At 62.2% G+C, this 27,500-nt stretch overlaps 1 protein-coding gene across 1 annotated transcript in view; it reads left to right on the forward strand.

The window, feature by feature from the left end:
- Positions 1 to 27,500, forward strand: part of LOC119109939 (telomerase protein component 1) — a 117,830-nt gene that overhangs the window by 54,720 nt on the left and 35,610 nt on the right. The window contains exons 13-23 of the mRNA XM_037233684.1: positions 19,015 to 19,130; positions 20,408 to 20,488; positions 21,005 to 21,151; positions 21,585 to 21,761; positions 22,205 to 22,444; positions 22,775 to 23,003; positions 23,143 to 23,319; positions 23,674 to 23,976; positions 24,486 to 24,573; positions 25,759 to 25,943; positions 26,620 to 26,752. Of these exons, the coding sequence (XP_037089579.1) occupies positions 19,015 to 19,130; positions 20,408 to 20,488; positions 21,005 to 21,151; positions 21,585 to 21,761; positions 22,205 to 22,444; positions 22,775 to 23,003; positions 23,143 to 23,319; positions 23,674 to 23,976; positions 24,486 to 24,573; positions 25,759 to 25,943; positions 26,620 to 26,752 (1,876 nt within the window). The remainder of the gene's footprint in view (positions 1 to 19,014; positions 19,131 to 20,407; positions 20,489 to 21,004; positions 21,152 to 21,584; positions 21,762 to 22,204; positions 22,445 to 22,774; positions 23,004 to 23,142; positions 23,320 to 23,673; positions 23,977 to 24,485; positions 24,574 to 25,758; positions 25,944 to 26,619; positions 26,753 to 27,500) is intronic.

A 27,500-nucleotide genomic window follows, 5' to 3' on the forward strand; every position in this document is an offset into this window, starting at 1 on the left:
CGCCGGCAGTCCTGTCGTCGCATCACCCGCAGCTGAGCCGGGGTCTTATCGTCCGTCCGCGGTGAGATGCGCCGGGCGGGGCAGATGGGTGGCGCGCCGTCACCGGCCCGACACCTGACACCGCGCGCTGTCAGCGGCCGGCCGCCGTCGCCCGCCTGCCGCGGCTGCGTGGCACCCGTGTCAGCGCGACGGCCTGACCGCATCGCCCCCGCCCCGGAGCTAGCCGGGCCCGTCGGTCGTCTTGTGCGCCGGGTCGATGCGGGAGCCCGCCATCGGCCGGACGCCCTCTGACTGCCGGGCGGAGGCACCCGGCGGCCGCGGACCGGGTCTGACGGGACCAGCCGGGCTGCGGCGCCGCCCCCCGCACACGGCGGCCGCGGACCGGGTCTGACGGGACCAGCCAGGCTGCGGCGCCGCCCCCGGCACACGGCGGCCACGGACCGGGTCTGACGGGACCAGCCAGGCTGCGGCGCCGCCCCGGCACACGGCGGCCACGGACCGGGTCTGACGGGACCAGCCAGGCTGCGGCGCCGCCCCCGGCACACGGCGGCCACGGACCGGGCCTGACGGGACCAGCCAGGCTGCGGCGCCGCCCCCGGCCACTGGGCTGGCGGCGCTGCACCGCTGCAGTCTCCGGAGACGACGATTGTGTGTAGAACACCAGCACCAGCCGGGCCGGGCCTGGTCGGCGCACGCTGAAGGCGATCGGCTGAGGTTGCGGCGGCGGAATACTGCAGTCACTAGCGGACTGGACTGTGGTTCATCTGCGCTGCCGGGAGAATGTTGATGCTGTTTGTAGCGTGTATCGTCGGGCGGAGTATAATTGTGGCGTGTTGTAATTGGTGGTTTATTTTACGATGCATTTAACGGGTGTGGTCATTAGCATTGCAATCTGACGTCAGGTGTAGCGGGAAACCGAGCACAGCTGCACGCTAGTCGAGAAACCGCACCGACGCGATGGCTGTTCAGGGATAATACTGGGCTACGCGTCCGCGTTATAAGCTTGCACCCTGAAAAATGGAAGTAAGGCAGGGGGCAACAAATGAGACTTCAGCAACAATATGCGGTTCCGTTGTGTCCAGCATATCATTTCTCAATGAGAGCGGGAGGGAAGGGCCAGGGAGAACATTGCAGAGTTACTTAATGCTTGAGAACGATCTGATGCATAATTACAATGCATGCTATCCCAAAACCACTCACGGAATGCCGTTTTCCGGTCACGGGTCTGCCCATGCCCGATATGGCTTCACGCCTGACAAAATTTCACGACGTATGTTCGCTTGGGAGCGTTTTATGACGTTGCACCGGAGATTGCTCCACGTCGCGTCCGTCAGGGCAATGCGACCATGGCACCGACCCGGCCGGCTCACCTCCGGCTGGCAGTCTGCAGTGCTGCGGGTGTCCACGGGCGGCGGCGCGCCTCTGGCCGCCCGACTCCGGCTCCGGTCCTGCCCGCTCCCGCCGCGCACACTTCACCACGGCCACCTGCGCGCTGCCGGCTCTTCGCACTGCCGCACCGAGCCGCCCGTCTCGGCCGACGCGCGTCCACACGTCACGTCCGGCTCGTCCTCGTATGGCGCGTCCTCGCGTCCACAGCTGGCCAGTCCAGCTCACCGCCCGCAGCCTCCCCGGCGTCGGCTCGCTCCCAGACTGCCGGCCGGGCGGCGGCGGCCGCCGCACCCGACGGCGCCGCGGCTCCTCTGGCCCCGCCCCTGCGCGCCCCGGCCCGGCCCGGCCCGGGCGGTCTGGGCCGCCGCGGCCGGCAGCGATGGACACGGACGGAAATGGACACGTGGACTCCGCTCGCTGCAGACATCATCCGACGCACCTGCTGGTGACATTCTGCCAAGTCTTTTAAGTGGGAATGCGGTGGAGTGCTTTGCAGATGTGGCTTAAGGAATCAGAATCCCCGCCAGCTTGTTGCGAGCACCCTAATTACGCTACCCCGCCAACTTGTCCCACGAAGCTTGGTCGTGAGGGAGCTTAAAATTTCGCAGGACATACCCGCCTGATCCTCTTTTGGTCAGTTGCAGTAGATTGTTCTCACCGAGCCAATTATCAAACGCTGGGACTGGAACGCAAACCTTCAAGTCCGCCACAGTGTAGTGGCTGGGCGGCTGTCTGAGCTTCACCAACCGAGCTGCAGGAAGACGAATGTAATCAGGAGCACTAAATTTGTGGGCCCGAGTTACAACCTTGTTGCTAACAAAATGTTAAGGGAGATTTTGTGCGCTAAACATGTCTTGTTGAGCATTCCATGTATCACAAAATGTCATCTCCTGTTTAATATTAGATCGTCGTTTTGCCAGGTGTATGTACGCTCTTACTCTCACACTCTGACCCACTGACATAATCTCCCTCACGACGATTTGTATTGTTTTAAGTGGAAGGCACAACATTGATTGAGAACATATCGCCGGCAGTTATGTCTGGAAATCATGCTCACGAGCGGCAGATATGAATAATTCGACAAGTATGTTTTTCTTAGCCTTGACCGCCGCATGGCTGATGGAATGACATAATTCGAATAACGTTATTATGGCGTCATGGATGCCTGGGCGGTCTTGAAATAGTTCCCCGAAATAGTTTGCACAGCTCCGGGGGCGTGTAGCCAAGAAACTAGATTAGTTGAGGTCTTACGAGGGGCAGGACTGTGAACTGCACTAAGTGATCTTCAGGATGACTTTTTCTGTTCAAACCCCATACAAATGTGGAGCACTCCCTCCAAATAACCCCGCGCACGTTTGGCTTCAACATGGACCTTGTGTTCGTGGTACACCTGGACATGACATTACCTGAAGCAGTACTTTGAATTGCGGCAACACTTGTTTCTATAGTATTGCGACCACGCCAGCTCAACAAAACTCTGCAAAAGTGGCAACACAAATAAACCAATGGCAATTACTGTGTCCGTCCCTTTGGCTCAGTTGGTTAGAGCGCCTGCCTTCCGACCCACCCACCCGTGGCGGGGCGGGTTCGAGTCGCTTCGGGCGCTCGCTATTTGCCCTTAACAGGTATGGCCTGCGGCAGGTGGCAGCGGTCGCGCTAAAGGCCAGCTGATGTCAGTGGACAGGACGGACCGTGCCAAGCATTGCGGCACGCTAAACTTTCGCCTCTATATTCCGCCGCTGCCTGGAATTGCGGCATCGGATGGTAGGCGTCAGGACTCGCACAACAAACACTGCTTAGCGTGAGGCTTGCTCCCAGAAATCCATCTATTCGAAGGGTTTCGGATGAAATCGTTTAAAAAGATTACAAGTAAATTTACTTCCGTTGTTTGCGTCAGGAACCTCCATGCTTCTTATAATCAAAATTTTTGCATCGTTCTGAAAATAAAAATACCGGAAATCTCCTGGTGAATCCAATCCTTTTAATTTCTCTGGGATGGGAAGGCTGAGCGATGCAAATACAATTGAGGAGCCAGAAATATCCATGAATGGGCAAGCGACGGTGCTGATACCATGAGACGTCCTGAATGGGACGAGAGCGCTTGTGTGATGACCGCCACCATCCACGAACTTTGAACTGCATGCGGGCACGTACGGGTCGGATGCAGCACCCATACCCCTAAACATTGAAGCTACTGATGTCGTCCATGCAGCGTCGCCCTGGGATGGTGGTCGTGTGGTGATTGCTCAGCTGTTGGTTGGCTTATGTATCGATGCATTAAGCTGGGGAGGGCGTCTTATGTGGGGTATCGCTATCCTTTCGTCTCACATGTATCTGATATCTTTTCTCACAGTCGATTTTAAGGAGGTTGTATGGTCGTGCGTCGACCATCTCTGTTAGGTTTATAGCCACCGTTGCCAGACTCGTGTGAAAGAACGCCCCGACTAATGTCACCGAAGTACGCCACATGTATCTTGCTGAGAGCATACTGAGCCGGATGTTCGGGCGTTTAGTGCCCCCGTAAACCCAGATACCCAGCTCTCGAAGTCCGGCCGGTGGCGGTGAGTGTCTCTGTAGTGGGCGTGGCACCAACCGCTATCGGCACGGTCAGGACACCCCGATGCACCCACGCGAGCACATGCTGGCCTGTCGCGATGGCCAGGTGCCGCTCCTGGCTGGCTGTCCGAGCGCGGTGGACAGCGATGCCGCAGCCGGTTTTTTACGTACGTTGCTCTTCGGCTTTCTCCTGTAATATACCGTTGTCGATGTTTGTGAAATGTGCTGCTGCGGGAATTCACATTGTCCCATGACTGTCACTTGTTAGGCAAAGTTGTTGCTTAACGGCAAGTCACACGAGATAAACTACGAATTGCGCAGCGTTCGTGCCAGATGATTGAACAAGTTACAGGTACGTATGGGTGTATTAGCGGTCCGAGCCAAAAGGGAAAGCCACGCCGTTTGCGTTATTTGCGGACCCTGTAGATTCGATCGGAAACGTGCCGGCTGTGGCTACTCAAGCCACGGCAGGTCCGCGGACCCTGTAGATTCGATCGGAAACGTACCGACCGTGGCTACTCAAGCCACGGCAGGTCCGCGGACCCTGTAGATTCGATCGGAAACGTACCGGACCGTGGCTACTCAAGCCACGGCTGGTCCGCGGACCCTGTAGATTCGATCGGAAACGTACCGGACCGTGGCTACTCAAGCCACGGCTGGTCCGCGGACCCTGTAGATTCGATCGGAAACGTACCGGACTGTGGCTCTTCAAGCTACGGCTGGTCCGCGGACCCAGGAGATTCGATCGGAAACTTACCGGACTGTGGCTCTTCAAGCTACGGCTGGTCCGCGGACCCTGTAGATTCGATCGGAAACTTACCGGACTGTGGATGCTCAAGGCACGGCAGGTCCGCGGACCCTGTAGATTCGATCGGAAACTTACCGGACTGTGGCTACTCAAGCTACGGCTGGTCCGCGAAGTTGTGCTACGATCCACCTCCGTGTCGTGGTGCAGGCCAGCGTTCTGTGTGGCGATTGCGCCGCGTTTGGCGTTGGGGTCGACGACCGGGGCCTGCGTCCCGCCCAGCCGTCCGCTGCTGCTCGGTCACAGCCCGTCTGAGGCGACCCCGCGGGCGCCGCCAGCCAGCCGGGGGGAGGCGGCAGGGTGTCGCCGTCGACTTTCTCTCCCGTTGCGTGGAGCTGACCACCCGGTAACCAAACAGGTGGCCCGGTATGCGCCTGCCGGCACGCGCCGATGTGGGTCAGTCTCGCCGGCCACGGGCGCGGTGGCCGGTCGGTGAATCTGCCCTGCTGACGGGTAGGACGGGATCCAGAGCTGGCAGGTCCGCGGCCTCTGCGGCTAACCGGTCGCCGTTTTGGCGGCCCACTTCCGCAGGTTGCGGGAACGTCGGCTCCGTGTTTTTCCGGGCGCTTATCTGTCGTCGAGCGGTAATCCCGTTTGAGATTGCCTCAAGAGCCGGCCTCAATCCGCGCGGTTCAGCCAGATCCACTCGTCAGCCAACCAACCGCCAGCCACCAGCGTGACGTGCGGTGGCTAGCCGGTCCCTGTCTGGTGCGCAGCCTGAAATATTAAACGTCCCCCCCCCCTACGCCACCATCGTTGGGGTGACTGCCGTAACCGATATCCCTAGCGATGACCGACTCGTACAAGTAACCGCATGGACAATGCCTTCGGTTTAATGAGTGGCTGGGAACACAGCTGTTGGCCACTGAGTAGCTTTGAGAGCATTGCTGTTGGCCACAACATGGCTGCATAAATAGCGCTGATGACTCACGTAGTGACTGTGTGAGCAGCGCTGTTTGTTGCACGACCGTGCGGAGATTGCTGCTGGTCTCTATGAGGGCAGCAGCATCGGTTCGCTGAATGTGAGAGCAGCACTGTGTGTTTGCTCGGTGACTTGGCAGCAGCGCTGTCGGCCCCCAGCGGAGCACGGCGGCCGGGGTCGACAGCAAGATCCGAAGGCTGTACCGCAGGCGGCCGACTCACGCCTGCCCTCTCGTTCGGACGTGACGCCTGGCGCGGTGCCCTCTCGCGGCACCGCGCCAGGCGTCACGACAGGCGTCACGACGGGCCAGGCGTGCTCCGTCCGTCCCGACGTGTTGCTCGTGGTGGGTCAGGCCGACCGCCGGCCGACGTCGGCCGCCAGGACGTCAGCCGCGGTCTGACCCCCGGGTCCGACGCTGGGTCTGGGTTCGGGACGGCCCCTGTCGTCCAGCCCTGGGTCGGGTTCAGAGTGCATCCCAGGAGCATGTCAGCGTGCTGTCGGGATGGGGTCCGAGTGCCGATCGTTGTCGGGTTGTCGGTGCCAGCCGCTCGTCGGCCAGCTCCGGCCGGACGCTGGAGCAGTACGCTCTGTTCGCCGGCCGGTGACCGGAGACTGGTGACCGGCGGCGGCCGCGCCCGCGCCGCCGGGCCGTCTCTGCATACCTGCCGGTGCCGTTCGGTGCCGGTATGGCGGCCCGCCGACCCACAGGCGGCTCACGTACGCCGTTTTTGTCGCGGCGGCTCGGGTGCGGGGGCCGACGCGGGCGCGCCGGTGGGCCGCCGCCAGTGAGCCGTTCAGGCAGGCGCCTCACTGACGCGCTTACTCAGCAGCATCCCGGACCGGACGGGGTGTGGCCCGGATTCCGCGAACGTGCCCGAGAGGTCCGCGCTCCGCCCGTCGCCGCTTCGTTTATCGTCCGCAGCGCGTCTGCCCGCCGCCTGACTTTCGTCCGTCAGCGGGCGGCGCCGGCCCGCCCAGCGCGGCGGTGTGCCGGCTAATTTGGCCACCTCAGCCGACCCGAGCGAGCCGCTGGGCGCGCCGCGCCGGCCGCCTGACGCCGGCTGCGACGCCGCCCCGGGCGGCAGACGAGCGTCACGGCCGGCCGGCCCTCAGCGGACGGAGAGCGGCGATTAGCTCTGCCGCCCGTGGCCGGTGTGAGTCCGTCCCGTCCCGTCCCGTCTGCCGTCGCGTCCGGCGACCGGTGTGCACTGCACAGGGACGAGACGGCTGCGGAGGGACGGTAGGGACGGCACGGCCGAGGAGGCACGTGATGGCTGTGAAGGGACGGACGGCTGCAGAGGAACGGGACAGCTGCAGAGGGACAGGATGGCTGCAGAGGGACAGGATGGCTGCAGAGGGACAGGATGGCTGCAGAAGGACAGGATGGCTGCAGAGGGACAGGATGACTGCAGAGGGACAGAATGGCTGCAGAGGGACGGAACAGCTACGGAGGGACGGGACGTCTGTCTTATCAGACGGCGTCGCCTGTGGGAGATACAAATTCCGTCCAGTTTTAGTCACGGTTATTGAGAGCAACTTTGCGGCTAGTTATTGTCGACGGGCGGCCAGCGTTAGATTATTTGACGTGATTGGGGCGGCTTTCGTGGGTTGCCGTCTCGTGCTGTTTGTCACATCATTGCAGTTTATAAGGGCTACTGTCGTTGCCGAAATATCAGCCGAATTGCCACAGTGCGCCGTGGTGAACACAGCTTCACAGGGGTGCATGAGGTCTGCTGTCGGTGCCGAAACAATGCCTGTCAAACTGCTATGGTGCTGATGAATGGTGGCCTGGCCTCCCGACTGCCAGACCCGGGACTCGGTTACGGCCTGGTAGAAAACAGCGACGCGCGGCTGGCTCTATTGAAACCTGATTGACGTATTCGGATCCCGTTATTAAAACAGCGCCCCGAACAAAAACAAACGCAATGGTCAGTAGGTGCTGATGACTGGCCGTGGTTGTACAGCGAAACTCGTTTGAAGCGACTGTGCCCCGATTCGTAGCCTAAGCAATCAGAGTCCCTCAAATATCCAACTGGAATACTGAAGCTGCAACCGACAGGTGATGAGGACCGTAACAGTTGTTATATGACGCGCGTTGTTTACGCAAGATTTCGGCTGTGACAAGGCCGGCTGCCGTCAGGTGGTAGTTGGTCCTCAGAACGTTACGAGGGAGTATGTCTGGTTTGTTGACTGGCATTTGGCTTTGCCTGCATTCGGGTTTGAACTTTTCGTCCTGCAATTTTGGACGGCGCACTAAGTGCTACATCACCGAGATGGAAAAGTGTTGCGCTGCCGTAGTAGGCAAGCGGGAATGAGGCAAGCTCACCCATGCATGACTTGGTAGCTGAAATTTGTGTCGTGGTCAGGAGCAACCGGCCTTTTTCTGTCACGGAGTTATGTGCTGTGTGCTCTGATGCTGGTAGGTTTCTGGTTGGCTCATGGACGGGCTTCTTGGCCTGAATGAATGGTGCTTTGTCCGATGATGTTCACACTATGTACGTATTTAACTGTATAGATCACCTCTCGAAGCCGTCCATTTGCTCTGCGTGGACATTACTTGCAGCCTCGCGCTACCACGCCAGCAGAGCTGACGCGCGCCCGCCGTCTTCGCCACCCTCTCGCGACCGGCGTGTTGTGCGGCGCGGCGATCTCGGCGCAACCTCAGCGGCTGCCTGACGCGGCCCGTGACGTCTCAGTGGCGATGACCTGCGCTGGCCGGCCCGGCCGTGTGCGGGCCCGCCGCGGCACGCATACCGATGCGGTGACGGCGCGCCGGCGCCGGCGGCCGCGGCGGCCCTAGACGGCGCGGCGTGCAGCGCAGCGCGCCGCCAGCCGTCCCGGTCCGCCCGCCAGTGGACGCTGGCTGGGCGGGCCGCGGCCGCAGCGCTGTGAGCCACTGTGCTAGGACGCGGTCCGCCGCCGCCGCCGCCACCGCAGAAGCGGCGGCGGCATCGATGCATTCCGGAGCGGTAACGGTTAAACGGCCGCCGGGGACTTCATGCAAATGATGTAGGAGGGGCAGCGAGGAGCGTATTTCAAATGATTGCATTGGTTTTCCCGCTTGTAGTGCTTCTTCAGGAGTTTTGTGTATGTGTCCGACAGAGTGAGAGAACTTCGATGGAGATCCAATGGTGTAAGCTTCGTAGACAAACACTTGGGAGCCAAGGAAATGAAATACGAAATTCCACCCATAGTCGTTGCTCGGGTTGCTCGGCACACGCAACTTCTCGGGCGGTGGTGTATTGGTCGAACTTAACATGCCGGCTCTGACGCGTCAATAGCCATTACGAATAGCTGGGCTCCACATCTCGTCTCGCACGCCTCAAGGAGGCGCGACTCTCGCTGTCCGGTGGCCGGCGGCCGCCCGGTGGCGCCAGCGGGCGGCCGCCGGCGGAGGCGCCGGTCAGTAGGTGGCGCTGACGCGTGCGAGCAGCGCCGCGGCGGCGGCGGCGGCGGCGCTGAGCAGCAGGCGGGCGCTGGTCGGCGCTCCGCCGGCGCCGCTGCACTCCAGCTCGTGGCTGAGCGCGGTGAGCAGCGACTGGCCGGTGGAGCAGCGCGCCCGCCGCAGCTGGCTGACGGTGGCCCGGCACCGCGCGTCGCCCTCCGGCGCCGGGCAGAAGTAGTGCCGCCACTGACTCAGCCACTCCTCCGCCCACCTGCCGGCCACACACGCGCGTGCGTTACCACGTTGCGGCGTTACACGCACGGCACTGTGCGGCCGTTTGATGCTGCTTTGTATCGGAGTAAGAACTCACAACGCACAACGCTGTTTGTCATACCATTATACCGATCGCTCGACCCCCGCCGCGTTGCTCGTCTGGCACACCCGCAGAAACTGCCTGACATCGGCGGCACCAATGGAATCTGCCCGCGTAGTTGAACTCTAGATAGCATCTGCGTAGTTAGGGTGGCCAGGACCGTTTGAAAGTGTGTCAAACACATGGACCGGATCCAACTCTGCTTCATTGCAAACACACGCTCTGTTGATCGATTGACCGGTAGGTGGTACGACCGTGATCGGTGAGATGATGGGCGCGATAGATCAGTGATCGGCGAATGATCGGCGCGACGGATCAGTGAACTGTGACGTGATCGACGCGACTGTGCGTCGATCACGCCACGCACGTGCGTAGTGGCGCACACGCCGCGCCCTGTCGCTCGGTGGCTACGCGCGTATGTCATAGCGCCCTCAGTCCCCCACCGCCTTCCCACACCAGCTGGGCCCGACGTCAGCACGGCGGACGTTACCCGATGCCGCCGTCGGAGCAGTGGCAGGCCCACTGGTCGCCGGTCACGCGCAGCTCGGTGAGGTAGACGGAGCCGGCCTCGCCCGGGTAGGCGGTGGTGGAGGGCCGGCCGACGGCCACGGCGCCGGCCAGCCGCAGCGACACGTAGCGCACGGCGCCGCCCAGCGCGCGGAACACGTCCGCCGGCACGGCAAACGTGGCCGGCACCTGACGCACCGTCAGGTGCACGTGGTGGCACGTCAGGTCCTGCAAGGAGCGGCGGCTCTCGTCAGTTTTCACGTCGTGTTCGGTCCTGGGATGGGTGATGGCACGGCTGCTGATGGGTGGTAACGCGGCTGCTGATGGGTGGTAGCACGGCTGCTGAACCCTTCCCCATCGGTCAGCTCGATATATAGATTGCTGAGCGAAAATTCGTCCTTGTCCGGAGAACCTGCCAAAGAGACTCCGCCGACTGCACTTGTCCTTAGGGTGACGCTGTGAGGCTTAAGTTGATGAATTCATCGTTCGACTCGTGTTTTACCGCGTCAGTCAGGTCGGACCACGTGTGCGTGAGTTTCAGCTCGATGGCAGTGCGCTGATGGCGGTGGAGCAGGCGACAAATCACATATGTGTCGACTGTCAACACGGCGGAGGCAAGCTAATGCTCTTCAACACGGACACGCATGGTCATGATTCGTTCGTCGGGCCGCCGCGGTGGCGACGGCGGGCCCGTCGGCTCGTCACCTTGAGCGCGTTGGCCGCGATTCGCTGCGCCTGCCGCCCGCTGATGGTGATGTTGCACAGCTGGTGACCGAGCGGGCCGTGCAGCTGGCCCGTCAGGCTGCCGTTCAGCCGCAGCTGCAGGTGCCGCAGGCTGGGCCGGCTCGCCAGCAGCGCCGCCAGCCGGCCGGCCGGCTCCGCGCCGCTGACGCTCAGCCGCAGACTGGTGAGCGAGCCGAGCGGCGCCAGCAGCTCCGGCTGGTGGCAGCGGAGCGCTCTTAGATGGGCGCCGCGGAGGGCGGGGCACACAGAGACGGGCGCCGCGGAGAGCGGTGCGCACAGAGACGGGAGCCGCGGAGAGCGGGGCACACAGAGACGGGCGCCGCGGAGGGCAGGGCGCACAGAGACGGGTGCCGACAGCTTGTGTTGGCGAGAGCAGGGAGTTTTGAGATCAGGCCGGGACAACGGAGCGCGACGAGACTATGCCGAGGAGAACGTGACATTTTGAGATCGGGCTGGCAGAAACATGGGCGGCCAGGCTTTGCTGATAGGAACAGCACGTGCTAAGATAGGGCGGGAGCGAGGGGGCAGGGCGTGCTCAAGCTTGCTTGCCTGCATGCTCTCGGTGTCGACTTCGGCCAGATCCAGATGGTTTAGCTTGTCCAGCCCGTCCAGGCTGAGTTCGGAGACGTTGCGGAAGGGGTTGCCGGCCAGTCCCAGCATGGTCAGCTCGGAGAGCATGCTCCAGACGGCGCGGTCGACGGCCGTCAGCTGGTTTCCGCCCAGCTCCAGCCGCCGCAGCCGCGTCAGGTTGGCGAACGCGTCCGCGTGCAGGCTGACGATGCCGTTTCTGGCGACGTCTACCTCCTCCAGCGTGTGCCCGGCCACGGCCGGGAAGCGCGCGAGCGAGGCGTTGGCTACGCGCAGCCGCCGGAGCTGGCGGAGGTCGCGCAGCGCCGCCGCCGCCGCCACGTCGCCCAGCGGGTTGGTGGAGAGGTCGAGCCGGCGCAGGCCGCGCAAGCCGCGGAACGCGCCCTCCTCGATTGACGCGATGGCGTTGTGGGCGAGATCGAGACGCGCCAGCCCGTCGAGCCGATGCAGCAGGTCGTCAGTGAGCACGCTGATGCGGTTGTGACTGAGGTCGAGCTCGCGCAGCGAGTCGCCCACCCGGCTAAGACAGTCGCCCGGGAATGTGGTCAGGTTGTTGTGCGAGGCGCGCAGCGTTTGTAGCGGGGTGCGCCGGAACAGGTTGGCGGGCAGCTCGCGCAGGCCGTTGTGGGAGACGTCCAGCACGTGGAAGTGCACCAGGTTTTGGAACAGCTCCGGTGGCAGCTCCGTCAGCTGGTTGTGGGACATGTTAACCATCTGTAGGTTGACTGTGTTCTGGAAGGCGTCGTAGTCGACGTCCTCGATGGCGTTGAAGCTGAAGTCGAGCAGCTGGATGTACGGCATGAGGCCAAACACGTCGCGCGTGACGTTGGTGATGTTGTTGTGCGCCAGCGACGCGTGTGTCAGTGAGGAACGCATCGTCTCGAAGAATTTGCCCGTCATGCGGCCGATGTTGTTGTGGCTCAGGTCGATATACTCGAAGCTGGTGAAGCTGCTCCAGTACTCCTTCTCCATGTCGAGCGCTGCGATGCTGTTGTGGCTGACGTCCAGCTGGAGGCTGGCCAGTGTGCCCACCTGGTCGAATGCGTCCAGGTTGAGCGCGGTCAGCTGGTTGTACGCCAGCGAGATACGGCTGGCGCGTGGCAGACTGCTGAATGTGCGGTCGGGCAGCACGCTGATCCGGTTGTTCTCCAGCGATATGGTCCGGACCTTTTCTAGCTCGCTGAAGGCGCGCGCCGACACCGAGTCGATGGCATTGTCCGACAGCTGGACCAGCTCCAGTGAGTCCAACTTGCGAAACGTGTCGGCGCCGACAGCCGGGATCTGGTTGAACGCCAGCCGAACGGTCTCCAGGCTCGGGTTGTGCTCCCCGTTGAAGGTGGTCGTCTCCAGCTGTGCGATGCGGTTGTGCTCGAGCAGCAGGTGCCGGAGGTCCTTCATGGTCTCGAACGATTTGGCCGGCAGTGCGGTGAGCCTGTTGCCAGAGAAGTCGAGCCGCTTGAGGCTGGTGAGGTACTGCAGCTGATCGGCCGGGAACGTGGCCCCGGCGTACCCGTCGAACACCTCCAGCGTCTCCAGACTGGGGCCGAGCTTGGCGAAGCTGCGCGCGTCGATCTCGGCAATGCGGTTGTGGGACAGGTCCAGGTGCTTGAGGATGGGGCAGCTGCTGAAGGCGTCGGCGGCGATCGCCTGCAGGCCGTTCTTGGCCAGGTACAGCTGGCGCACCGACTGGCCAATGCTATCGGCGACCTCGGCCGTCAGCCGGTCCCCCTCCAGCACGCTGAGGCCGGCACTGTGCGGCTGCACGTCCAGCGCGCTCACGTTCATCGAGCCCATGGCGGCGCCGAGCAGGTTGAGCCGGCGCAGCTGGCGCAGCTCGTTCAGGGCGTCAGCGGGCACCTCGGCCAGCCGGTTGTCGTTGAGCGCCAGCGACTGGAGGCCGGCCAGCGCCGGCAGCGACTGCCACGGGAACGCCGCCAGCCGGTTGTAGCCGAGGTCGAGCACCTGCAGCGAGTCGGCCAGCGGCAGCAGCGTGTCGTTGGCTAGGTGGCGCAGCGAGCAGTCGTGCATGTACAGCTCGCGGACGGGCGCGCCGCCCTCGAAGGCGTCCGGCGCCACCAGGTCCAGCTGGTTGCCGCGCAGGTACAGCCGGTCCAGCTGGGCGAACTGCGCCCAGGCGCCGCCCGAGAGCTGGCTGATCCTGTTCTCGCTGAGGTCGAGCAGCCGCAGCCGCAGCTGGCCGTCGTAAGCGTCGCTGACGGTGTCGTTAATGAGGTTGCCGCTGAGCACGACGGTGTGGACGCTGGTGCCGTGCAGCGCGGCGAACGGCATCTGCCCCAGCAGGTTGTGCGCCAGGCCGAGCTCGACCAGCCGCGGCGCGCCCGCCAGCGCGTCGGCCGGTAGCGTGGTCAGCACGTTTGAGGCCAGGTCCAACTGGCGCAGTGAGCTCAGGCCGCTGACGGCACCCTCGGGCAGCTGACGGATGAAGTTGTTGGCCAGCAACACCGTCTCTAGGCTGTCCTCCAGGCCTTGCAGATCGCCCCGTCGCAGCGTCGATATCTGGTTTCCTGAATAGAAAGAATATCCATGAATTGAAAGGAAGGAATGTGCATGCCGGAAAGGATGGTTGGGCGTTCTCAAGTGTGTCGTTTGTTGCCTGGGAGATCACGCCAAACGGAAACACCGTTGATCAACATGTGTGCCAGAAATGCTCTGTTTCCTGTTGGACCTTCAGCTAGCGGCGCTGTAAGCGAACGTCGCCGCGTAGGCAACGAGGCCATCGGGCGCTGAGGCGGTCATGAGACTCGTCTCATGGCCGCTGGTGGCTGATCGCTGAAGAGGCTGATCAGCGTTAGCCGTTGTCCGAAAGGTGGTGTCTGTTGAACCAGTGTATGCCCGCGTCGTCGTCAGTTTGTTAAAACGTCTTACGTGTGACATATAGAAAAGTTGTGTTTTTCGATTATTGGTACCGCGAAGCCCAGTTCGTTATCCTTGTGGGATCTGACGCCGGGCAACTAAACGCCCATTTGGCCCCCTCGTTTTCCTACAATCTGTGCCTATTTTACTGGGCTTTGCGTTTGAAGCGCCGTGTAGGCCCGCTCGTCGCTGCCGGAAGCCGTATGCAGTCCGCCGTGGCGACGCCCACCGTTATGCGTCACGTGGCCAGCACAGCGCGACCCAAGTATTGATCGGCCCAATTTTGGACCACAGGCGGCGAATCCCGACGCCGCCCGCAGTTATTAGCGTTTGTGGGATCCATTGGGGCTCCCGTTCGTCGAACATTGCCGATGCTTTGATCCTGCCAAGTCGGGATCAATGTCTGGTGGTGCGGGAGCCAGCAGTCACAACCACAATGTTTGTGACATTCGGTGTGTGAGACGGTAGCCGGTGTTGTGGATGCTGTGATCTTCTGGGGTTTGTTAGTTATTGTGATGAAGCGCCAAAAATATCACGCCGCTATGTACAGAAAATCGGGGTTTGATCATTGGTAGATCTGGGCATGGGTGGTGTTGAACCCGTGCCAGGTAAACGTCTTTTAATAGCATACTTTTTAAATTAAGCTCATTTCGGTGGAAGTAAGCACGGCCACCGCCATGCCTGTCGTGCCACATTCTTCGTCCGTGGGTGCAATATGCTTTTAATATAATTTGACATAATAGACTTTGCAGAGTTAAAAAAGTATAAAAAACTTGATACCATTGGTACATAGCTTACAGCGCTCAGTGTGCTGTGTAGCATTAGTGCAGCCAGTGCAGGCTTATGGATAGAGCCTGAGCATTCCCATAGCAATTAGTTTTAGTACCTGCTTTGAGAACTCGTATTTTTGGAAAAAAAAATCAAACCCAGCTTAGATGACCTAATGAAACGCGTAAAGTGGGACGAATCATGGAGACAGACGCATCTGAAATGGCCCGATGCCCGCAGAAGACTAAAACTGACTACACAGACTGACTACGCAGACTGACTACACCGACAGACGGGCTGACTAAGGTACATTGGGCGTTGGTACGAACAGTCGAAGGCTGGCCAGCTGCCGAAGGGCCTGTTGCGATACCCTGGAGGAGGGGGATTGACCTGAGAGGTCGAGCAGTCGAAGGCTGGCCAGGTGCCGGAGGGCCTGGTGCGGTACCCGGGACAACCGGTTGCCGCTGAGATCCAGCTGCCACAGCGAGCGCTCCAAGCCGCTGAACGCCCGCTCCGGCACCGACTGCAGCTCGTTGTCTTGTACGGCCAGGCGCCACAGGCCTGCAGCGCACCAGGGCGACCGTGAGCCCTGACGTAACGCATGTCTACGACACAGCACAACAACACGGCGTAACGTTCAACCCGCGCCCTGCCTGAGGGGCCACGAGCCGTGCTCGTTTAACGGGCGCCATTCGGGACTCATACGTCGACTCGCCGCCACGGGCGTGTGGGGTGCAGACCTGCCGCTGGAAGAGCACGCTGCCGTGGCTCACGTCGCACGAACACCGCGCGGCGTGCAGCCGGCGGGAGTGGCAGGAGGGCGCGCACGGCCGAGCACTCACGCGCCATGAAGAAGCGATCGGCGCTCAGCTCTCCCAGACCGTTGTCGCTCAGCGTCAGCGCGAACACCTTGGTGGTGTTGATGGCGGCCGGCACGTCCACCAGCCGCACGTGCTCGCAGAACACCAGGCCCAGGTCGGGCCCGGCGTTGCTGCACGTGCAGAGCGGGCTGAAGTGGCAGGGTGGGTAGCGGCGCCGCGCTGCGAGAAGCGAGCGGCGCGGGTCGCCGGCGCTGGCCGGCGCGGCCGCGGCGGTGGCGCCGGGCTCAGAAGCACCCACCGCGCCCGCCCACAGCATCAGCAGCAGCGACAGCGCCGTCAGACAGACGGACACCGTCAGGAGACGGTCAGACGCTGTGGACAGGGCAGGCCCACAGCATCAACAGCAGCGACAGCGCCGTCAGACAGACGGGCCGTCAGCAGACCGTCAGCAGACGGTCAGACGCTGTGGACAGGGCAGGCCCACAGCATCAACAGCAGCGACAGCGCCGTCAGACAGACGGGCCGTCAGCAGACCGTCAGCAGACGGTCAGACGCTGTGGACAGGGCAGGCCCACAGCATCAGCAACAGCGACAGCGCCGTCAGACAGACACCGTCAAGGAACGGTCAGACGCTGTGGACAGAGTGGCAACAACAATCAGTTTTCGGTGGCCTTCAATTTGATATGATACAAGATACATTTGGCACACGATATGATATTTGGTAGATATTGTTGCCTGGTCTTGAGCGAGGATATTTTACCGTCCCATATGCACAGCGTGTGTATTATGTGCTGGAATATGTCAAGAGAATACTGATGTGTAGCGTTTGCAGTTCTTTCCGTTTGTTCGACGCTTTGTCGGTAACAAAATTGTTACACGTGGTGCTTCTGGTATGTCCATACCACATTCCACAGGCTTACAACGTTAACTCGATGTGGGGAGATCCCATGTTGAGGATATAATTTGGGGAGAACCCGCGTTGAGGATGTGATTTGCTGACACGGATTGATTGGTAGCTCGTCTGGCGCGGCCGCCTTCCAAGACGCCCGTCGTCGCTACCGGCGCCATTAAAACCAAACTACTGTGGCTGGTGACAGTCCGATGCAGGCACTGCGACGCCGGGGACGGTCGCGGACACCTCTGAAGTGGAGGTGTGGGCACATCGGAGCAGGAGTCGGGACGCACCCAGATCAACAAGTGTGGGTACGGCAAGGAGAGGAACGTGGGCACCACTGGCACAGGGACTTGGGCCCACCGAAAGGAGGGATGTACCGGGTGTTTGGGGGACTATAAGAGCGTTTTCATCTGTGATGCGATTCTTGATTACTTGCGTCGTGGTGGTGACGTCAGTAGCGTGGGCCCATGATTTTTTTGCGGGATATGCCATTACTTATGGACATAATTTACCAAACAGTGACTTAGGTAGGTGCCAGCATTCGCAAATTGTTGATGTGTGAAAAGTGGCCAAGAAAATGATGCATGCTGCTGGAATCTTTGCCACAACTACATTCCGTTTGCAATATCCTTCATGCTAGAATCCGCTACCACAGTCATCGTAAAATGAAGGTGCGGTTGCATGTGCTTGTGAACCGCACCTCGTCGAGCCGCGCGAGCGCGGGCGCGCGGCTCCGGCGTGGGACCAGACCGCTGGGCGCGGCGCGCGCTCAGCCCGTGTTCACTGACGCAGACACGGACCACGTACCTTGCATACCGAAGCTGCCGCGCCGGCGGCGGCTGACGGGGGACACGACCGGCGAGCCCGCACTCGCCGTCACTGCCGCCGCCGTCGGCCGCCCGCCGGGGGCGCCGCCGCTCCGCCGGGCTCTAATTGGATGGCCGTCCGCCGGCCGCCTAACAGGCTTACCGGCGGTGGCTGCGGCTTACGGGCGACGCGCGGTGTGAGGTTTCGGCGGGCCCGCGCCGCGCGGCGACAGGTGCCCGGTGGCGTCCCGGCGCGGCTCGCGCGCACGAAGAGGCCCAACATCGAGCCAGGCCGGCTGTCAGCAGCCCGTGCTGCTCCCCGGAGGCGAGCCTGGACGACGCGGCCGTCACGCTGCTGTCCTGAGGCGCACCGAGAAACCCGCTGTTTCCATGACTACATTCGCACGCGCATCCTCTCGGATTACGTAAGACACCAGGTCGATCGAGTGCGCGTGCATCGCGGTGGCCCGAGGCGTCTCGGGGCATGGTAAGACGAAAGCTTTGCGGCCGGTGATTCCACTTTTTATCAGTTTTAGGACGCACATGCACTGCACGACCACCATCGGGAGCTCCTGGCCCTCGTCGCAAGCCGAAGCAAAACTTGGCACTGGCTGGTCGTTGAACTAATGAGCGTTGATTGTCCTCTTTCAGCTTCATCACCGGGATATAATTCCTTGAACTGCTCCCGTCTTGTCTCCCCTTATGCCCGTGGTCGTCTTACTTCTATGAAGACCTACCTGATCGTCGTTATCACGTTAATCGCTCTGCGGACTCAATGAAGGGATTGACAGTTAATCAGTATGCCACTTTGGCTATAGGATACTGTGTTATATGCTTGGCGGGCTGTAAGAACACACCTTGGCAGCTGGGAGTCGGCTGGGCTGACGCGGCTGTCGGCTGGGCTGACGTGGCCGTCGGCTGGGCTGACGCGGCTGTCGGCTGGGCTGACGTGGCCGTCGGCGTGGCTAACGTGGCCGTCGGCTGGGCTGACGTGGCCGTCGGCGCGGCTGACGGCTGCTGTCGGCTGGGCTGACGCGGCTGTCGGCTGGGCTGACGCGGCTGTCGGCTGGGCTGACGCGCTGAGGCTGGGCTGACTCGGCGTTCGGTGGGCTGACGCGGGCGTCGGCGGGCTGACGTGGCTGTCGGCTGGGCTGACGTGGCCGTCGGCGTGGCTAGCGTGGCCGTCGGCTGGGCTGACGTGGCCGTCGGCGTGGCTAACGCGGCTGCCGGCTGGGCTGACGCGGCGGTCGGCTGGGCTGACGTGGCTGTCGGCTGGGCTGACGCGGCTGTCGGCTGGGCTGACGCGGCTGTCGGCTGGGCTGACGCGGCGGTCGGCTGGGCTGACGCGGCGGTCGGCGTGGCTGACGCGGCGGTCGGCTGGGCTGACGCGGCTGTCGGCTGGGCTGACGCGGCAGTCGGCTGGGCTGACGCGGCTGTCGGCTGGGCTGACGCGGCTGTCGGCTGGGCTGACGCGGCTGTCGGCTGGGCTGACGCGGCGGTCGGCTGGGCTGACGTGGCTGTCGGCTGGGCTGACGCGGCTGTCGGCTGGGCTGACGCGGCTGTCGGCCGTCTCTGCCGCAGATCGACACCGTGGTGGTGATGGGCTCTGGCGCCGGCACCTGGCAGCTGAGTCGCACGCTGGAGCTGTACCGCCAGCTGGTCAACCCCGGTCTGCAGTTCATCTCGATCGACCTCACGTGAGCGCGCCTGGGCGCCGTGGGGGGGGGGGGGGGGGGGGCGGTAGGATGACGTTCCCGATCGGCCGGCCCCGCTCGGCGGCCTATTGGCGCGGTCACTGTCGCACGCATCGGAAAGGCTGGGTCACCTGTTGCCATTTTGGTGCCGTCTGCTCGCACTACCGACGCCTGTGTGGGTGTGTCCGTGCGCGCCCAGCTGGAGGGCTTTCAAAGCCTACGCTCCACCGCCCAGTATCGTCCCGCTCAAGACCCGTCGATTGGTCGGCGCGTGACGAGTAACAAATAGCACTGAATAAGAGCGGAGATTCAGCGGGATAAAACTTCGCCGAGTGATGAGGGTCCAGCCCCCAGACACCATCACTTTAAGGCGAGTGTGGCTCGCAGGCATGGTTGGACCTGTTGAGCTGGCGCGCTGGCTGGCTGCGCGGGGTGTGTGACCGGTGTCATGGCTAGCTGCGCGAGGTGTGTGACCGGTGTCATGGCCAGCTGCGCGGGGTGTGTGACCGGTGTCATGGCTAGCTGCGCAGGGTGTGTGACCGTTGTCATGGCTAGCCGCGCTGGGTGCGCGAACAGCGTCATGGCTGGCTGCGCGGGGTGTGTGACCGGTGTTACGGCTAGCTGCGCTGGGTGCGCGACCAGCGTCATGGCTGGCTGCGCGGGATGTGTGACCGGTGTCATGACTAGCTGCGCTGGGTGCGCGACCAGCGTCATGGCTGGCTGCGCGGGGTGTGTGACCGGTGTTACGGCTAGCTGCGCTGGGTGCGCGACCAGCGTCATGGCTGGCTGCGCGGGGTGTGTGACCGGTGTTACGGCTAGCTGCGCTGGGTGCGCGACCAGCGTCATGGCTGGCTGAGCGGGATGCGTGACCGTTGTCATGGCTGGCTGCGCGGGGTGTGTGACCAGCGTCATGGGTGGCTGAGTGGGATGTGACCGGTGTCATGGCTAGCTGCGCGGGGTGCGCGACCAGCGTCATGGCTGGCTGAGCGGGGTGCGTGACCGTTGTCATGGCTGGCTGCGCGGGGTGTGTGACCAGCGTCATGGGTGGCTGAGTGGGATGTGACCGGTGTCATGGCTAGCTGCGCGGGGTGCGCGACCAGCGTCATGGCTGGCTGAGCGGGATGCGTGACCGTTGTCATGGCTGGCTGCGCGGGGTGTGTGACCAGCGTCATGGGTGGCTGAGTGGGATGTGACCGGTGTCATGGCTAGCTGCGCGGGGTGCGCGACCAGCATCATGGCTGGCTGAGCGGGATGTGTGACCGGTGTTATGGCCTCTCCAGGCACACCGGACACGTGGACAACCATCTGCTGGACGACCCCCGCAACATCTCGCTCTTCGGCTTCAGCGACCAGATCCTGCGGTGAGTCAGTCCGCCGCAGCGGCGGGTGCGACTGTTGCCGTCCACGTGTTCCCTCTTTCTCGCCCGTGGGGTGCGCCTGCTCAGCATTCTCTGGCCGCTGGTGAACGTGCGCCTTTTCTGCAGGCCCCATTTGCCGTCCCTGTCACTTGCACTTTGCCCGTCCACTGAAATGCTCATCCCTTGATACCTGTTGCGCTTTGGGGTGATTGACCCTTTTCGCTTCAAGTGCCACTCTTCTCGCCTTCCTCCGAACCCCTGTGCAGCTTCCCTCTCTGTGTGATCAACTTGACTTGTTTACGATCGACTCTCACCATCATTCCCATGTCTCCGTTTTTAGCTGTTTTGTAGCACATATGAGAGAGTGACTCACTGCGCTGCCATGGCTCCGAGGATCTGTGTTCTGGGCGGCCGGCGGCTCCTGGTGGCCGCCGCGCCGGCGCCGCCCGCTGCAGCCCGGGTTCCCTAGTGTCCTGACGCCGGTCGCGCTGCGTGACCCCGCCCGCCGCCGGCCGGCAGGTTTGTGGCCGAGCGCGGCATCACCGGCCAGCTGGCGGCCGTCGACGCCATCGACGTCAAGTACAACCTGCGCCGCGACATCCGGCTGCCGGCCATCAACCTGCGCGAGGCCATCCTAGCGTCGGAGGGCGGCGTCGGCGTGGCCAGGTGGGTCGGCCAGATCGAGGACGGCGGGTGCTTTGGGAGCACGCTTGAGCACGGCGGCAGCTCTAGAGCGCCAGCCGTGTGCATTAGATGTTCTGAGGGCTCCGCAAAGCTTGGCGGGCACTCTGAGAGTACGGCCGAACACAGTGGGTACTCTGAGACCACGGCGGGTTCCTCTTCGTGCTACCACGAGTTTACCAGACTGACCTGATGCTTATCAAAGTACATACATTGCACCTCAGATGAATTTTTGCATTCTTAATATTTTCGTGGGCTGAACTCAGCTCCAACTCGCCGCCTTTACACGATGACTTGTATTAACTAGACGGCTCCGTTGGCGCATGTCACCATGCATGAACACGGCGAGCGTCACGCCGCCGTGTCGGCTGCCCGTCGTCTCCGGTCGCCTCGCTGCAGCGCCCCGCCTGGCCGACAGGTGGCGCACCGTGCGCGTCTTCATCTCGTCCACGTTCGTGGACATGCACGGCGAGCGGGACCTGATCATCCGCCACGTGATGCCCGAGCTGCGCAGCCGCGCGCGCGCCCTCCGCCTCGACCTGCAGGTGGTGGACCTGCGCTGGGGCATCACCGTCGAGGACGCCGCCGCCGCCAGGTCAGCCGCCAGACGCGGGCGCGTCGCCGCTGATGCTGTGGCTGGCTCGCTGATGCCGCTAGTAACTCGCCGATGCTGTTGGTGACTCGACGATACCGTAGGTGGCTCGCCGATGTCGTTGGTGACTCGGCGATACTGTTAGTAACTCCGCCGATGCCGTTGGTAACTCGCCGATATCGTTGGTGGCTCGCCGATGCCGCTGGTAGCTCGCCGATGCCGTTCGTGACTCGCCGATGCTGCTGGCGACGCGCCGGCGGAGGTCGGTCCGGTGATGTCGATGTTGTGTGCCGATGCCGAGCGGCGCCCCGTGCGGTGCGGAGCCGTCAGCCGTCAGCCGCTGGCGCGATTGCGGCACACCCCGCGGACCGGCGACCGGCCGTCGGAGCGCGCTAGTGACAGCCGGCCCTGCTGGCTGACGCGCTCCGCCGCGCCGCCGCCCCCAGGCAGGTGGAGCTCTGTCTGTCCGAGATCGACCGCTGCCAGCTGTTCGTGGGTCTGCTGGGCGCACGCTCCGGCCGCGTGGCCGACACGAGGCGCGTGACGGAGCCGCGCCTGCTGGAGTTCCTGTCCGCCCAGACGGCCGACCTCTCGCTCACGGCGTTGGAGATGCTGTACGCCACGCGGGAGCCGGAGCGGGCCCGCCAGATGGCCGTGTTCTACCAGCGCGAAGACAGCTTCCTCAGGTCGGCGGCGTTGCGACGCGCGCGGGGCGACGGTGCACCTCGTGCGGGTTAGGTCGAGGTGGGGCGGGGGGATGAGGGGTGTGCTGTTCTCTGAGCTGTGTGTGACTTGCGTCGGCGCTGCTGTGGCCTCAGCGCAGAGGTGGGGCTGTACTCAGGTCAGTGCTGAAGTGAGAAGTACCGGTAGAAACTGGTCACCAGTAACCTGAAATCGAGCCAGTAAGCGGTCATGGAGGGTTTTTAGTGACCTTAGGCATGTGTGCAATCGACGCACCGCGCTCCTGGCTTCATTGTTAACCACCTGTGCAAGCTCCGTCTGCCCTCTCGCGACAGCGGAGTCCCCGGCCACTTCATGGAACAGTTCTCGGATCTGGCGGCGGGCCGCCGCCGCGTGGCCCACCTCCAGGCCGAGATTCAGTCCCGCGGCTGCGCCATCACCAAGTACAGCGCCAACTTCGGCAGCCTGGGAGGCGGCAGGCACGGCGCCCTCGCTCTGCAGACGTTTGGCGAGAACATCATGAAGACACTGTGGAACACGTTGCAGTCGCTCTACCCCCTGGAGGTCAGTGCGGCCTCCCAGATGGTCACCGCCGGCCACGGCAGACGCTCTTCGTTTCGTCTGTTTGTGTGGCGTGGCGACGGCTGGATCCCACCAGCGCTCGCAGCCGACCTGTGGGGCCGACCGTTCGCTGCGCCGGCAGGCGACGACATGCGACCTGGTGACCGAGGAGTACACGCTGCAGCACGAGTTCGGCCTCGCCCAGAAGCTGGTGGGACGCCAGGGCCGGCTGGCCACGACCGTGGAGCTGGTGGAGCGGGGTCAGGGCCGTATCATCCTGGTGGCCGGCAAAGCTGGCAGCGGCAAGACCTGCTTCGTGGTGAGACGACGCGCCGGAGCGCGGCGGGCGGACGTTCAGATGGGGCGCTGGCCTCTGCCGGGCGGACGGGACCGTGCGACCCTGTGCGGGGTTTGGCCGTGTCATCGTGCTGTTTTGGGATGGCATGTTTTCTGTATGGGCTGGAAACCAGCCAACTCAAGCCATTGGAGGCACTTCGTGATTAGTGTTGGCGTCTCTGCTAGTTAAATCGCCCAGGCACACTCCAGGTCGGAGCCCCCCCCCCCCCCCCCGACCATCTTCCTGTAACCAGGCTCTCAGTTTCATAGTGGGCTTATCACGGGCCGCCGTTCATCCAGCCAGATGTCGATGTGTTGGGTCTGCGCACGTCCCCAGGGCCGCGTGTACAGCCAGCTGTCCGAGTGCTCGGACCACCTGAGCCGCCTCCTGGTGCCGGCCTTCTGCTCGGCGGGTGTGCAGTGCGGCTCGTCGGCCGGCCTGCTGGCCTACCTGCGCGCGCTGCTGGCCCGCCAGCCGCTCTCGGCCGCGCCGCGTCACCAGCTGGCCGCCGAGCTGGTCGAGCTGCTGGCCGTGCGCGGCCGCCGCCAGCACGTGGTGCTGGTGCTGGACGGACTGGACGCCCTCTGGCAGGCCGAGGGCGAGGCTGCCGTCGACTGGCTGCCTATTGAGATGCCCAAGGTACGCACTTCGTTCAGGCGTCCGAGGTACGCACTCTGATCAGGCGCCCGAGGTACGCACTCTGATCAGGCGCCCGAGGTACCCCCTCCGATCAGGTACCCAGGGTACTCACCCCGATCAGGTGCCCGAGGTATGCCGTCCGATCAGGCGACCGAGGTACGCTGTCCGATCAGGTGCCCGGGGTACTCACCCCGATCAGGTGCCCGAGATACGCTGTCCGATCAGGTGCCGGAGGTGCACTATCTGACTTTTAGGGACGATTCTACGTGGTCGAAACTGGTCAACTTCTTGAATAATTGTCATTCTGGTGATATGTTGATGAAACTGGCACGTTTGTTTGATATGGTATTGGAACGTGACGTGAGTTTTTAAGACGTCTGCTGCGTGCAAGCGAAACACAAATACTTGAAGTGTCACTATGCCGCCATTTTTTTGCTAAGGAGTCGAGTAAGGTCACCTGAGGTCAGCCCGCGCCGCCGTTTACCAGCCGCGTGTTTGTCCGTCGACAGAATGTGACGCTCCTGATAAGCGCCGACGAGGGCAGCGCCCTGTATCGCCGCATCAACTCCAAGCTCATGGTGACGTCAGTGAACCTCGGTAAGGAGGCAGCCTGGGCCCCGTTCTTCATCAATAACTGAAGCCCATCCCTTGCTTCGGGTAAACCCATTCCTTACATATGACGGCACGACCCAAGCACATTGCCGCCTCGCCCGAGAGGCGAAGTGGGTGGGCTTGTTTACGAGGAAGTCGTCGGTGTTGACATGGCAACGCATAGCAGCGGTCTGTACGCTGTTGACGGCCACGTATGTCCGGGAAGTACGCAAGTCTCGATCTTATATGGAATGTGTGATTGATGATTTTGTTCGATTGATAACGATGTAGTTAGCCACAGATCACTTGCCAAAGCTTTTATTCGAATAATTTTTCAGCGTGCCATTCCTGCGTGCTGTATGTCTTGATGGGGTTGGATTGATTTTACTTGTGTCCATGTTTGGAACTGAAGGCGTTCCCTATTGATCTTTATCCATTACGCCACCTCAGTGGGCAGAGTCAAGTCAATGGGAAACCGGGTCGTAAGTCAATGGGAAACTGAGCCAGGGCGCCTGGTGCCCGGCCTGTAACCCGGCCAGAACGCAGCGGCTCCTGTCTCGCGTGACCTGCGCTGTATGGCGCAGATTGTGGTGCGACGTTGAGGCGGGCGTGGGTACATTACTTGTGCGGAATATATGCATTTAGGTATATTGTTTGTGCATCTTCATTCCATATTTTGCTATAAAAATGTTTGAAGGACAGGCACCGTATCGTTTTGGCTTATGGAACGAATCTGTAGTTTTTAATAGCACATGACAGTTATACCATAAAACATTTAGCGGAAGAGGTTTGCATGTTTGCACCACATGTCGTACCTAGTACTGTTTGTGTGCGAGACAGAGGACAACCAGGCAATCAATCTGCCGTTTGCTGCTCGAACCCGGGTTCTCACAGGGGAGGGGGGGGGGGGGGGGGGGGGGCGGCGTTCGAATCCCGGTGGCCCCATGACTTCTAAACGCTCATATCGCTACTGCAGTCGCTGGCGTTTCATAAAGAGTGCGCGGCCATGTGTGTTGCGTGGGTCGCGTTCCCTTACACACAACCTGAAGTGCGCGATCCATGGTGTGCCAGGCCACAGGCTCTGAAGACATTCCGTTAGGCACCCTGTGACCTCTGGGCTGCCTCCGACCTGTGACCACCCTGGGACCCGTAAGCACCCTCTGACCACCCGCTGACGGGTCCGCCCGGCAGGCACACTCAGCCTTTCCGAGCGCGCCGGCTTGGTGCGCGAGATGCTGCAGCACCACAGCAAGACACTGGAGGAGAAGGCGTGGAACAACCAGCTGCGCACGCTTACGTCCAAGCGCGGTGCCTGCGACCCGCTCTACCTGCAGCTGGCCTGCGAGGAGCTGCGCACCTTCGGCGAGTTCGACCAGGTCAGCTGGGGCTGCACTGGTGTCTGGTCTTTGATTGGTCGCACTGGTTAAGCCGCCGGTTCACGCCCCCCCCCCCCCCCCCGTCCGCTTGGCCGTGGATGGCGTTGAATTGTGACAGCCTTCTGCTACAGTGATAGTGATACGTTCTAAAACGTGCTAGCATTGCTGTCGGTTATTTGAACGCTGCAGGGGACGAATGTGTTTCATATCAAAATGGAATCACATATTTCTATCAGAGTAAGATTGGTGCCCATGTCACTTGGGTACGTGATACAACGGTCGTGAAGGTTAACGACGCCAATTTCATTAACTGACCTTGCGTAACTTTAAACTTGAGTGGCGCCTAGATTTGGCAGGGTCATTAGCGAAGTCTGCATAGACAGTTGACATGGTGAACACTTCTGGTGATTCCATTGCGAAACAAAGGTATTGTTCAGCGCCGATGCCACATGTCATCCAAATGCATCCAATACTATCGAAGCCTGATGCCGATCCTTCCGAATGCCGGGAGGTAACTCATGAGAATCAGAGGGGTTTGCACTCGGCCAGCGCCGACCGGTGTTGGGAACGACGGCCGCCTGACCGTCGGTGGGTGGTGCCGTGTGAACCGCGTCGGGCGTCCCCCGCCGCCGTGGCCGCGCAGTCACGGACCGCGGCGCGCCCCTCTCGTCGGCAGCTGAGCGCCAAGCTGGCCTCGCTGGGCCAGACGGTGCCGGCGCTGACGCAGGACGTGATCGGCCGCCTGGAGGAGACCTTCGACGGCCAGCTGGTGCGGCTGGCGCTCGGCGCGCTCACCATCTCACAGCACGGTACGCCGCCGGCGGCCTGCGGACCGCCGCTGCCGCGCTGATTGGGCGGACCGCCGCCGCCGCGCTGATTGGGCGGACCGCCGCCGCGCGCTGATTGGGCGGACCGCCGCCGCCGTCGCGCCGATTGGGCGGACCGCCGCTGCCAGGCTGATTAGGCGGGCCGACGCCGCCGCCGCGCCGATTGGGCGGACCGCCGCTGCCAGGCTGATTAGGCGGGCCGCCGCCGCCAGGCTGATTAGGCGGGCCGCCGTCGTCGCGCTGATTGGGCGGACCGCCGCCGCCACGCTGGCCTGGCGGGCCGCCGCCGCCAGGCTGGCCCGTTGGTTGGATTACTGGAAATGTCTCACGTGACTGGATTGCTGGATTGCATGCACTGCTGTAGAAGGATGTTAGCGTCAGGCGAGAGGACAGAGTCAGGCTTCCGGTTTCGAAGCTGAATCCGAGGTCACGACAATGATGTGAAATCGAAGCCGAACCCGGTTGATCAAAGTTTTGAGCTGCGAGGTCTGAGTCGAAGCCAGTGGCTACGTATTTTTAAAACTCGAATAGGATTCCGAAGCCAGTAGCCTCGAATCCGGACATGCGAAGGCGAAGCCGCAACCAGAGGCTTCGAACTAAGGTTTGTCTCTGGCTTCGCGTTTCCTAAGTCCAAAACCTCTCAGTTTGAAATTACCAAGCGGAATCCGAAGCCGAGTCTTATGTACAGCGTGATTTTCTGGAATCAAAGCTATGTTCCCATATGCTTAAG

The sequence above is a fragment of the Pollicipes pollicipes genome, unplaced genomic scaffold, assembly GCF_011947565.3.
Source record: "Pollicipes pollicipes isolate AB1234 unplaced genomic scaffold, Ppol_2.1 Scaffold_7231;HRSCAF=8579_pilon_pilon_pilon, whole genome shotgun sequence".
Classification (NCBI taxonomy): Eukaryota; Metazoa; Arthropoda; class Thecostraca; order Pollicipedomorpha; family Pollicipedidae; genus Pollicipes; species Pollicipes pollicipes.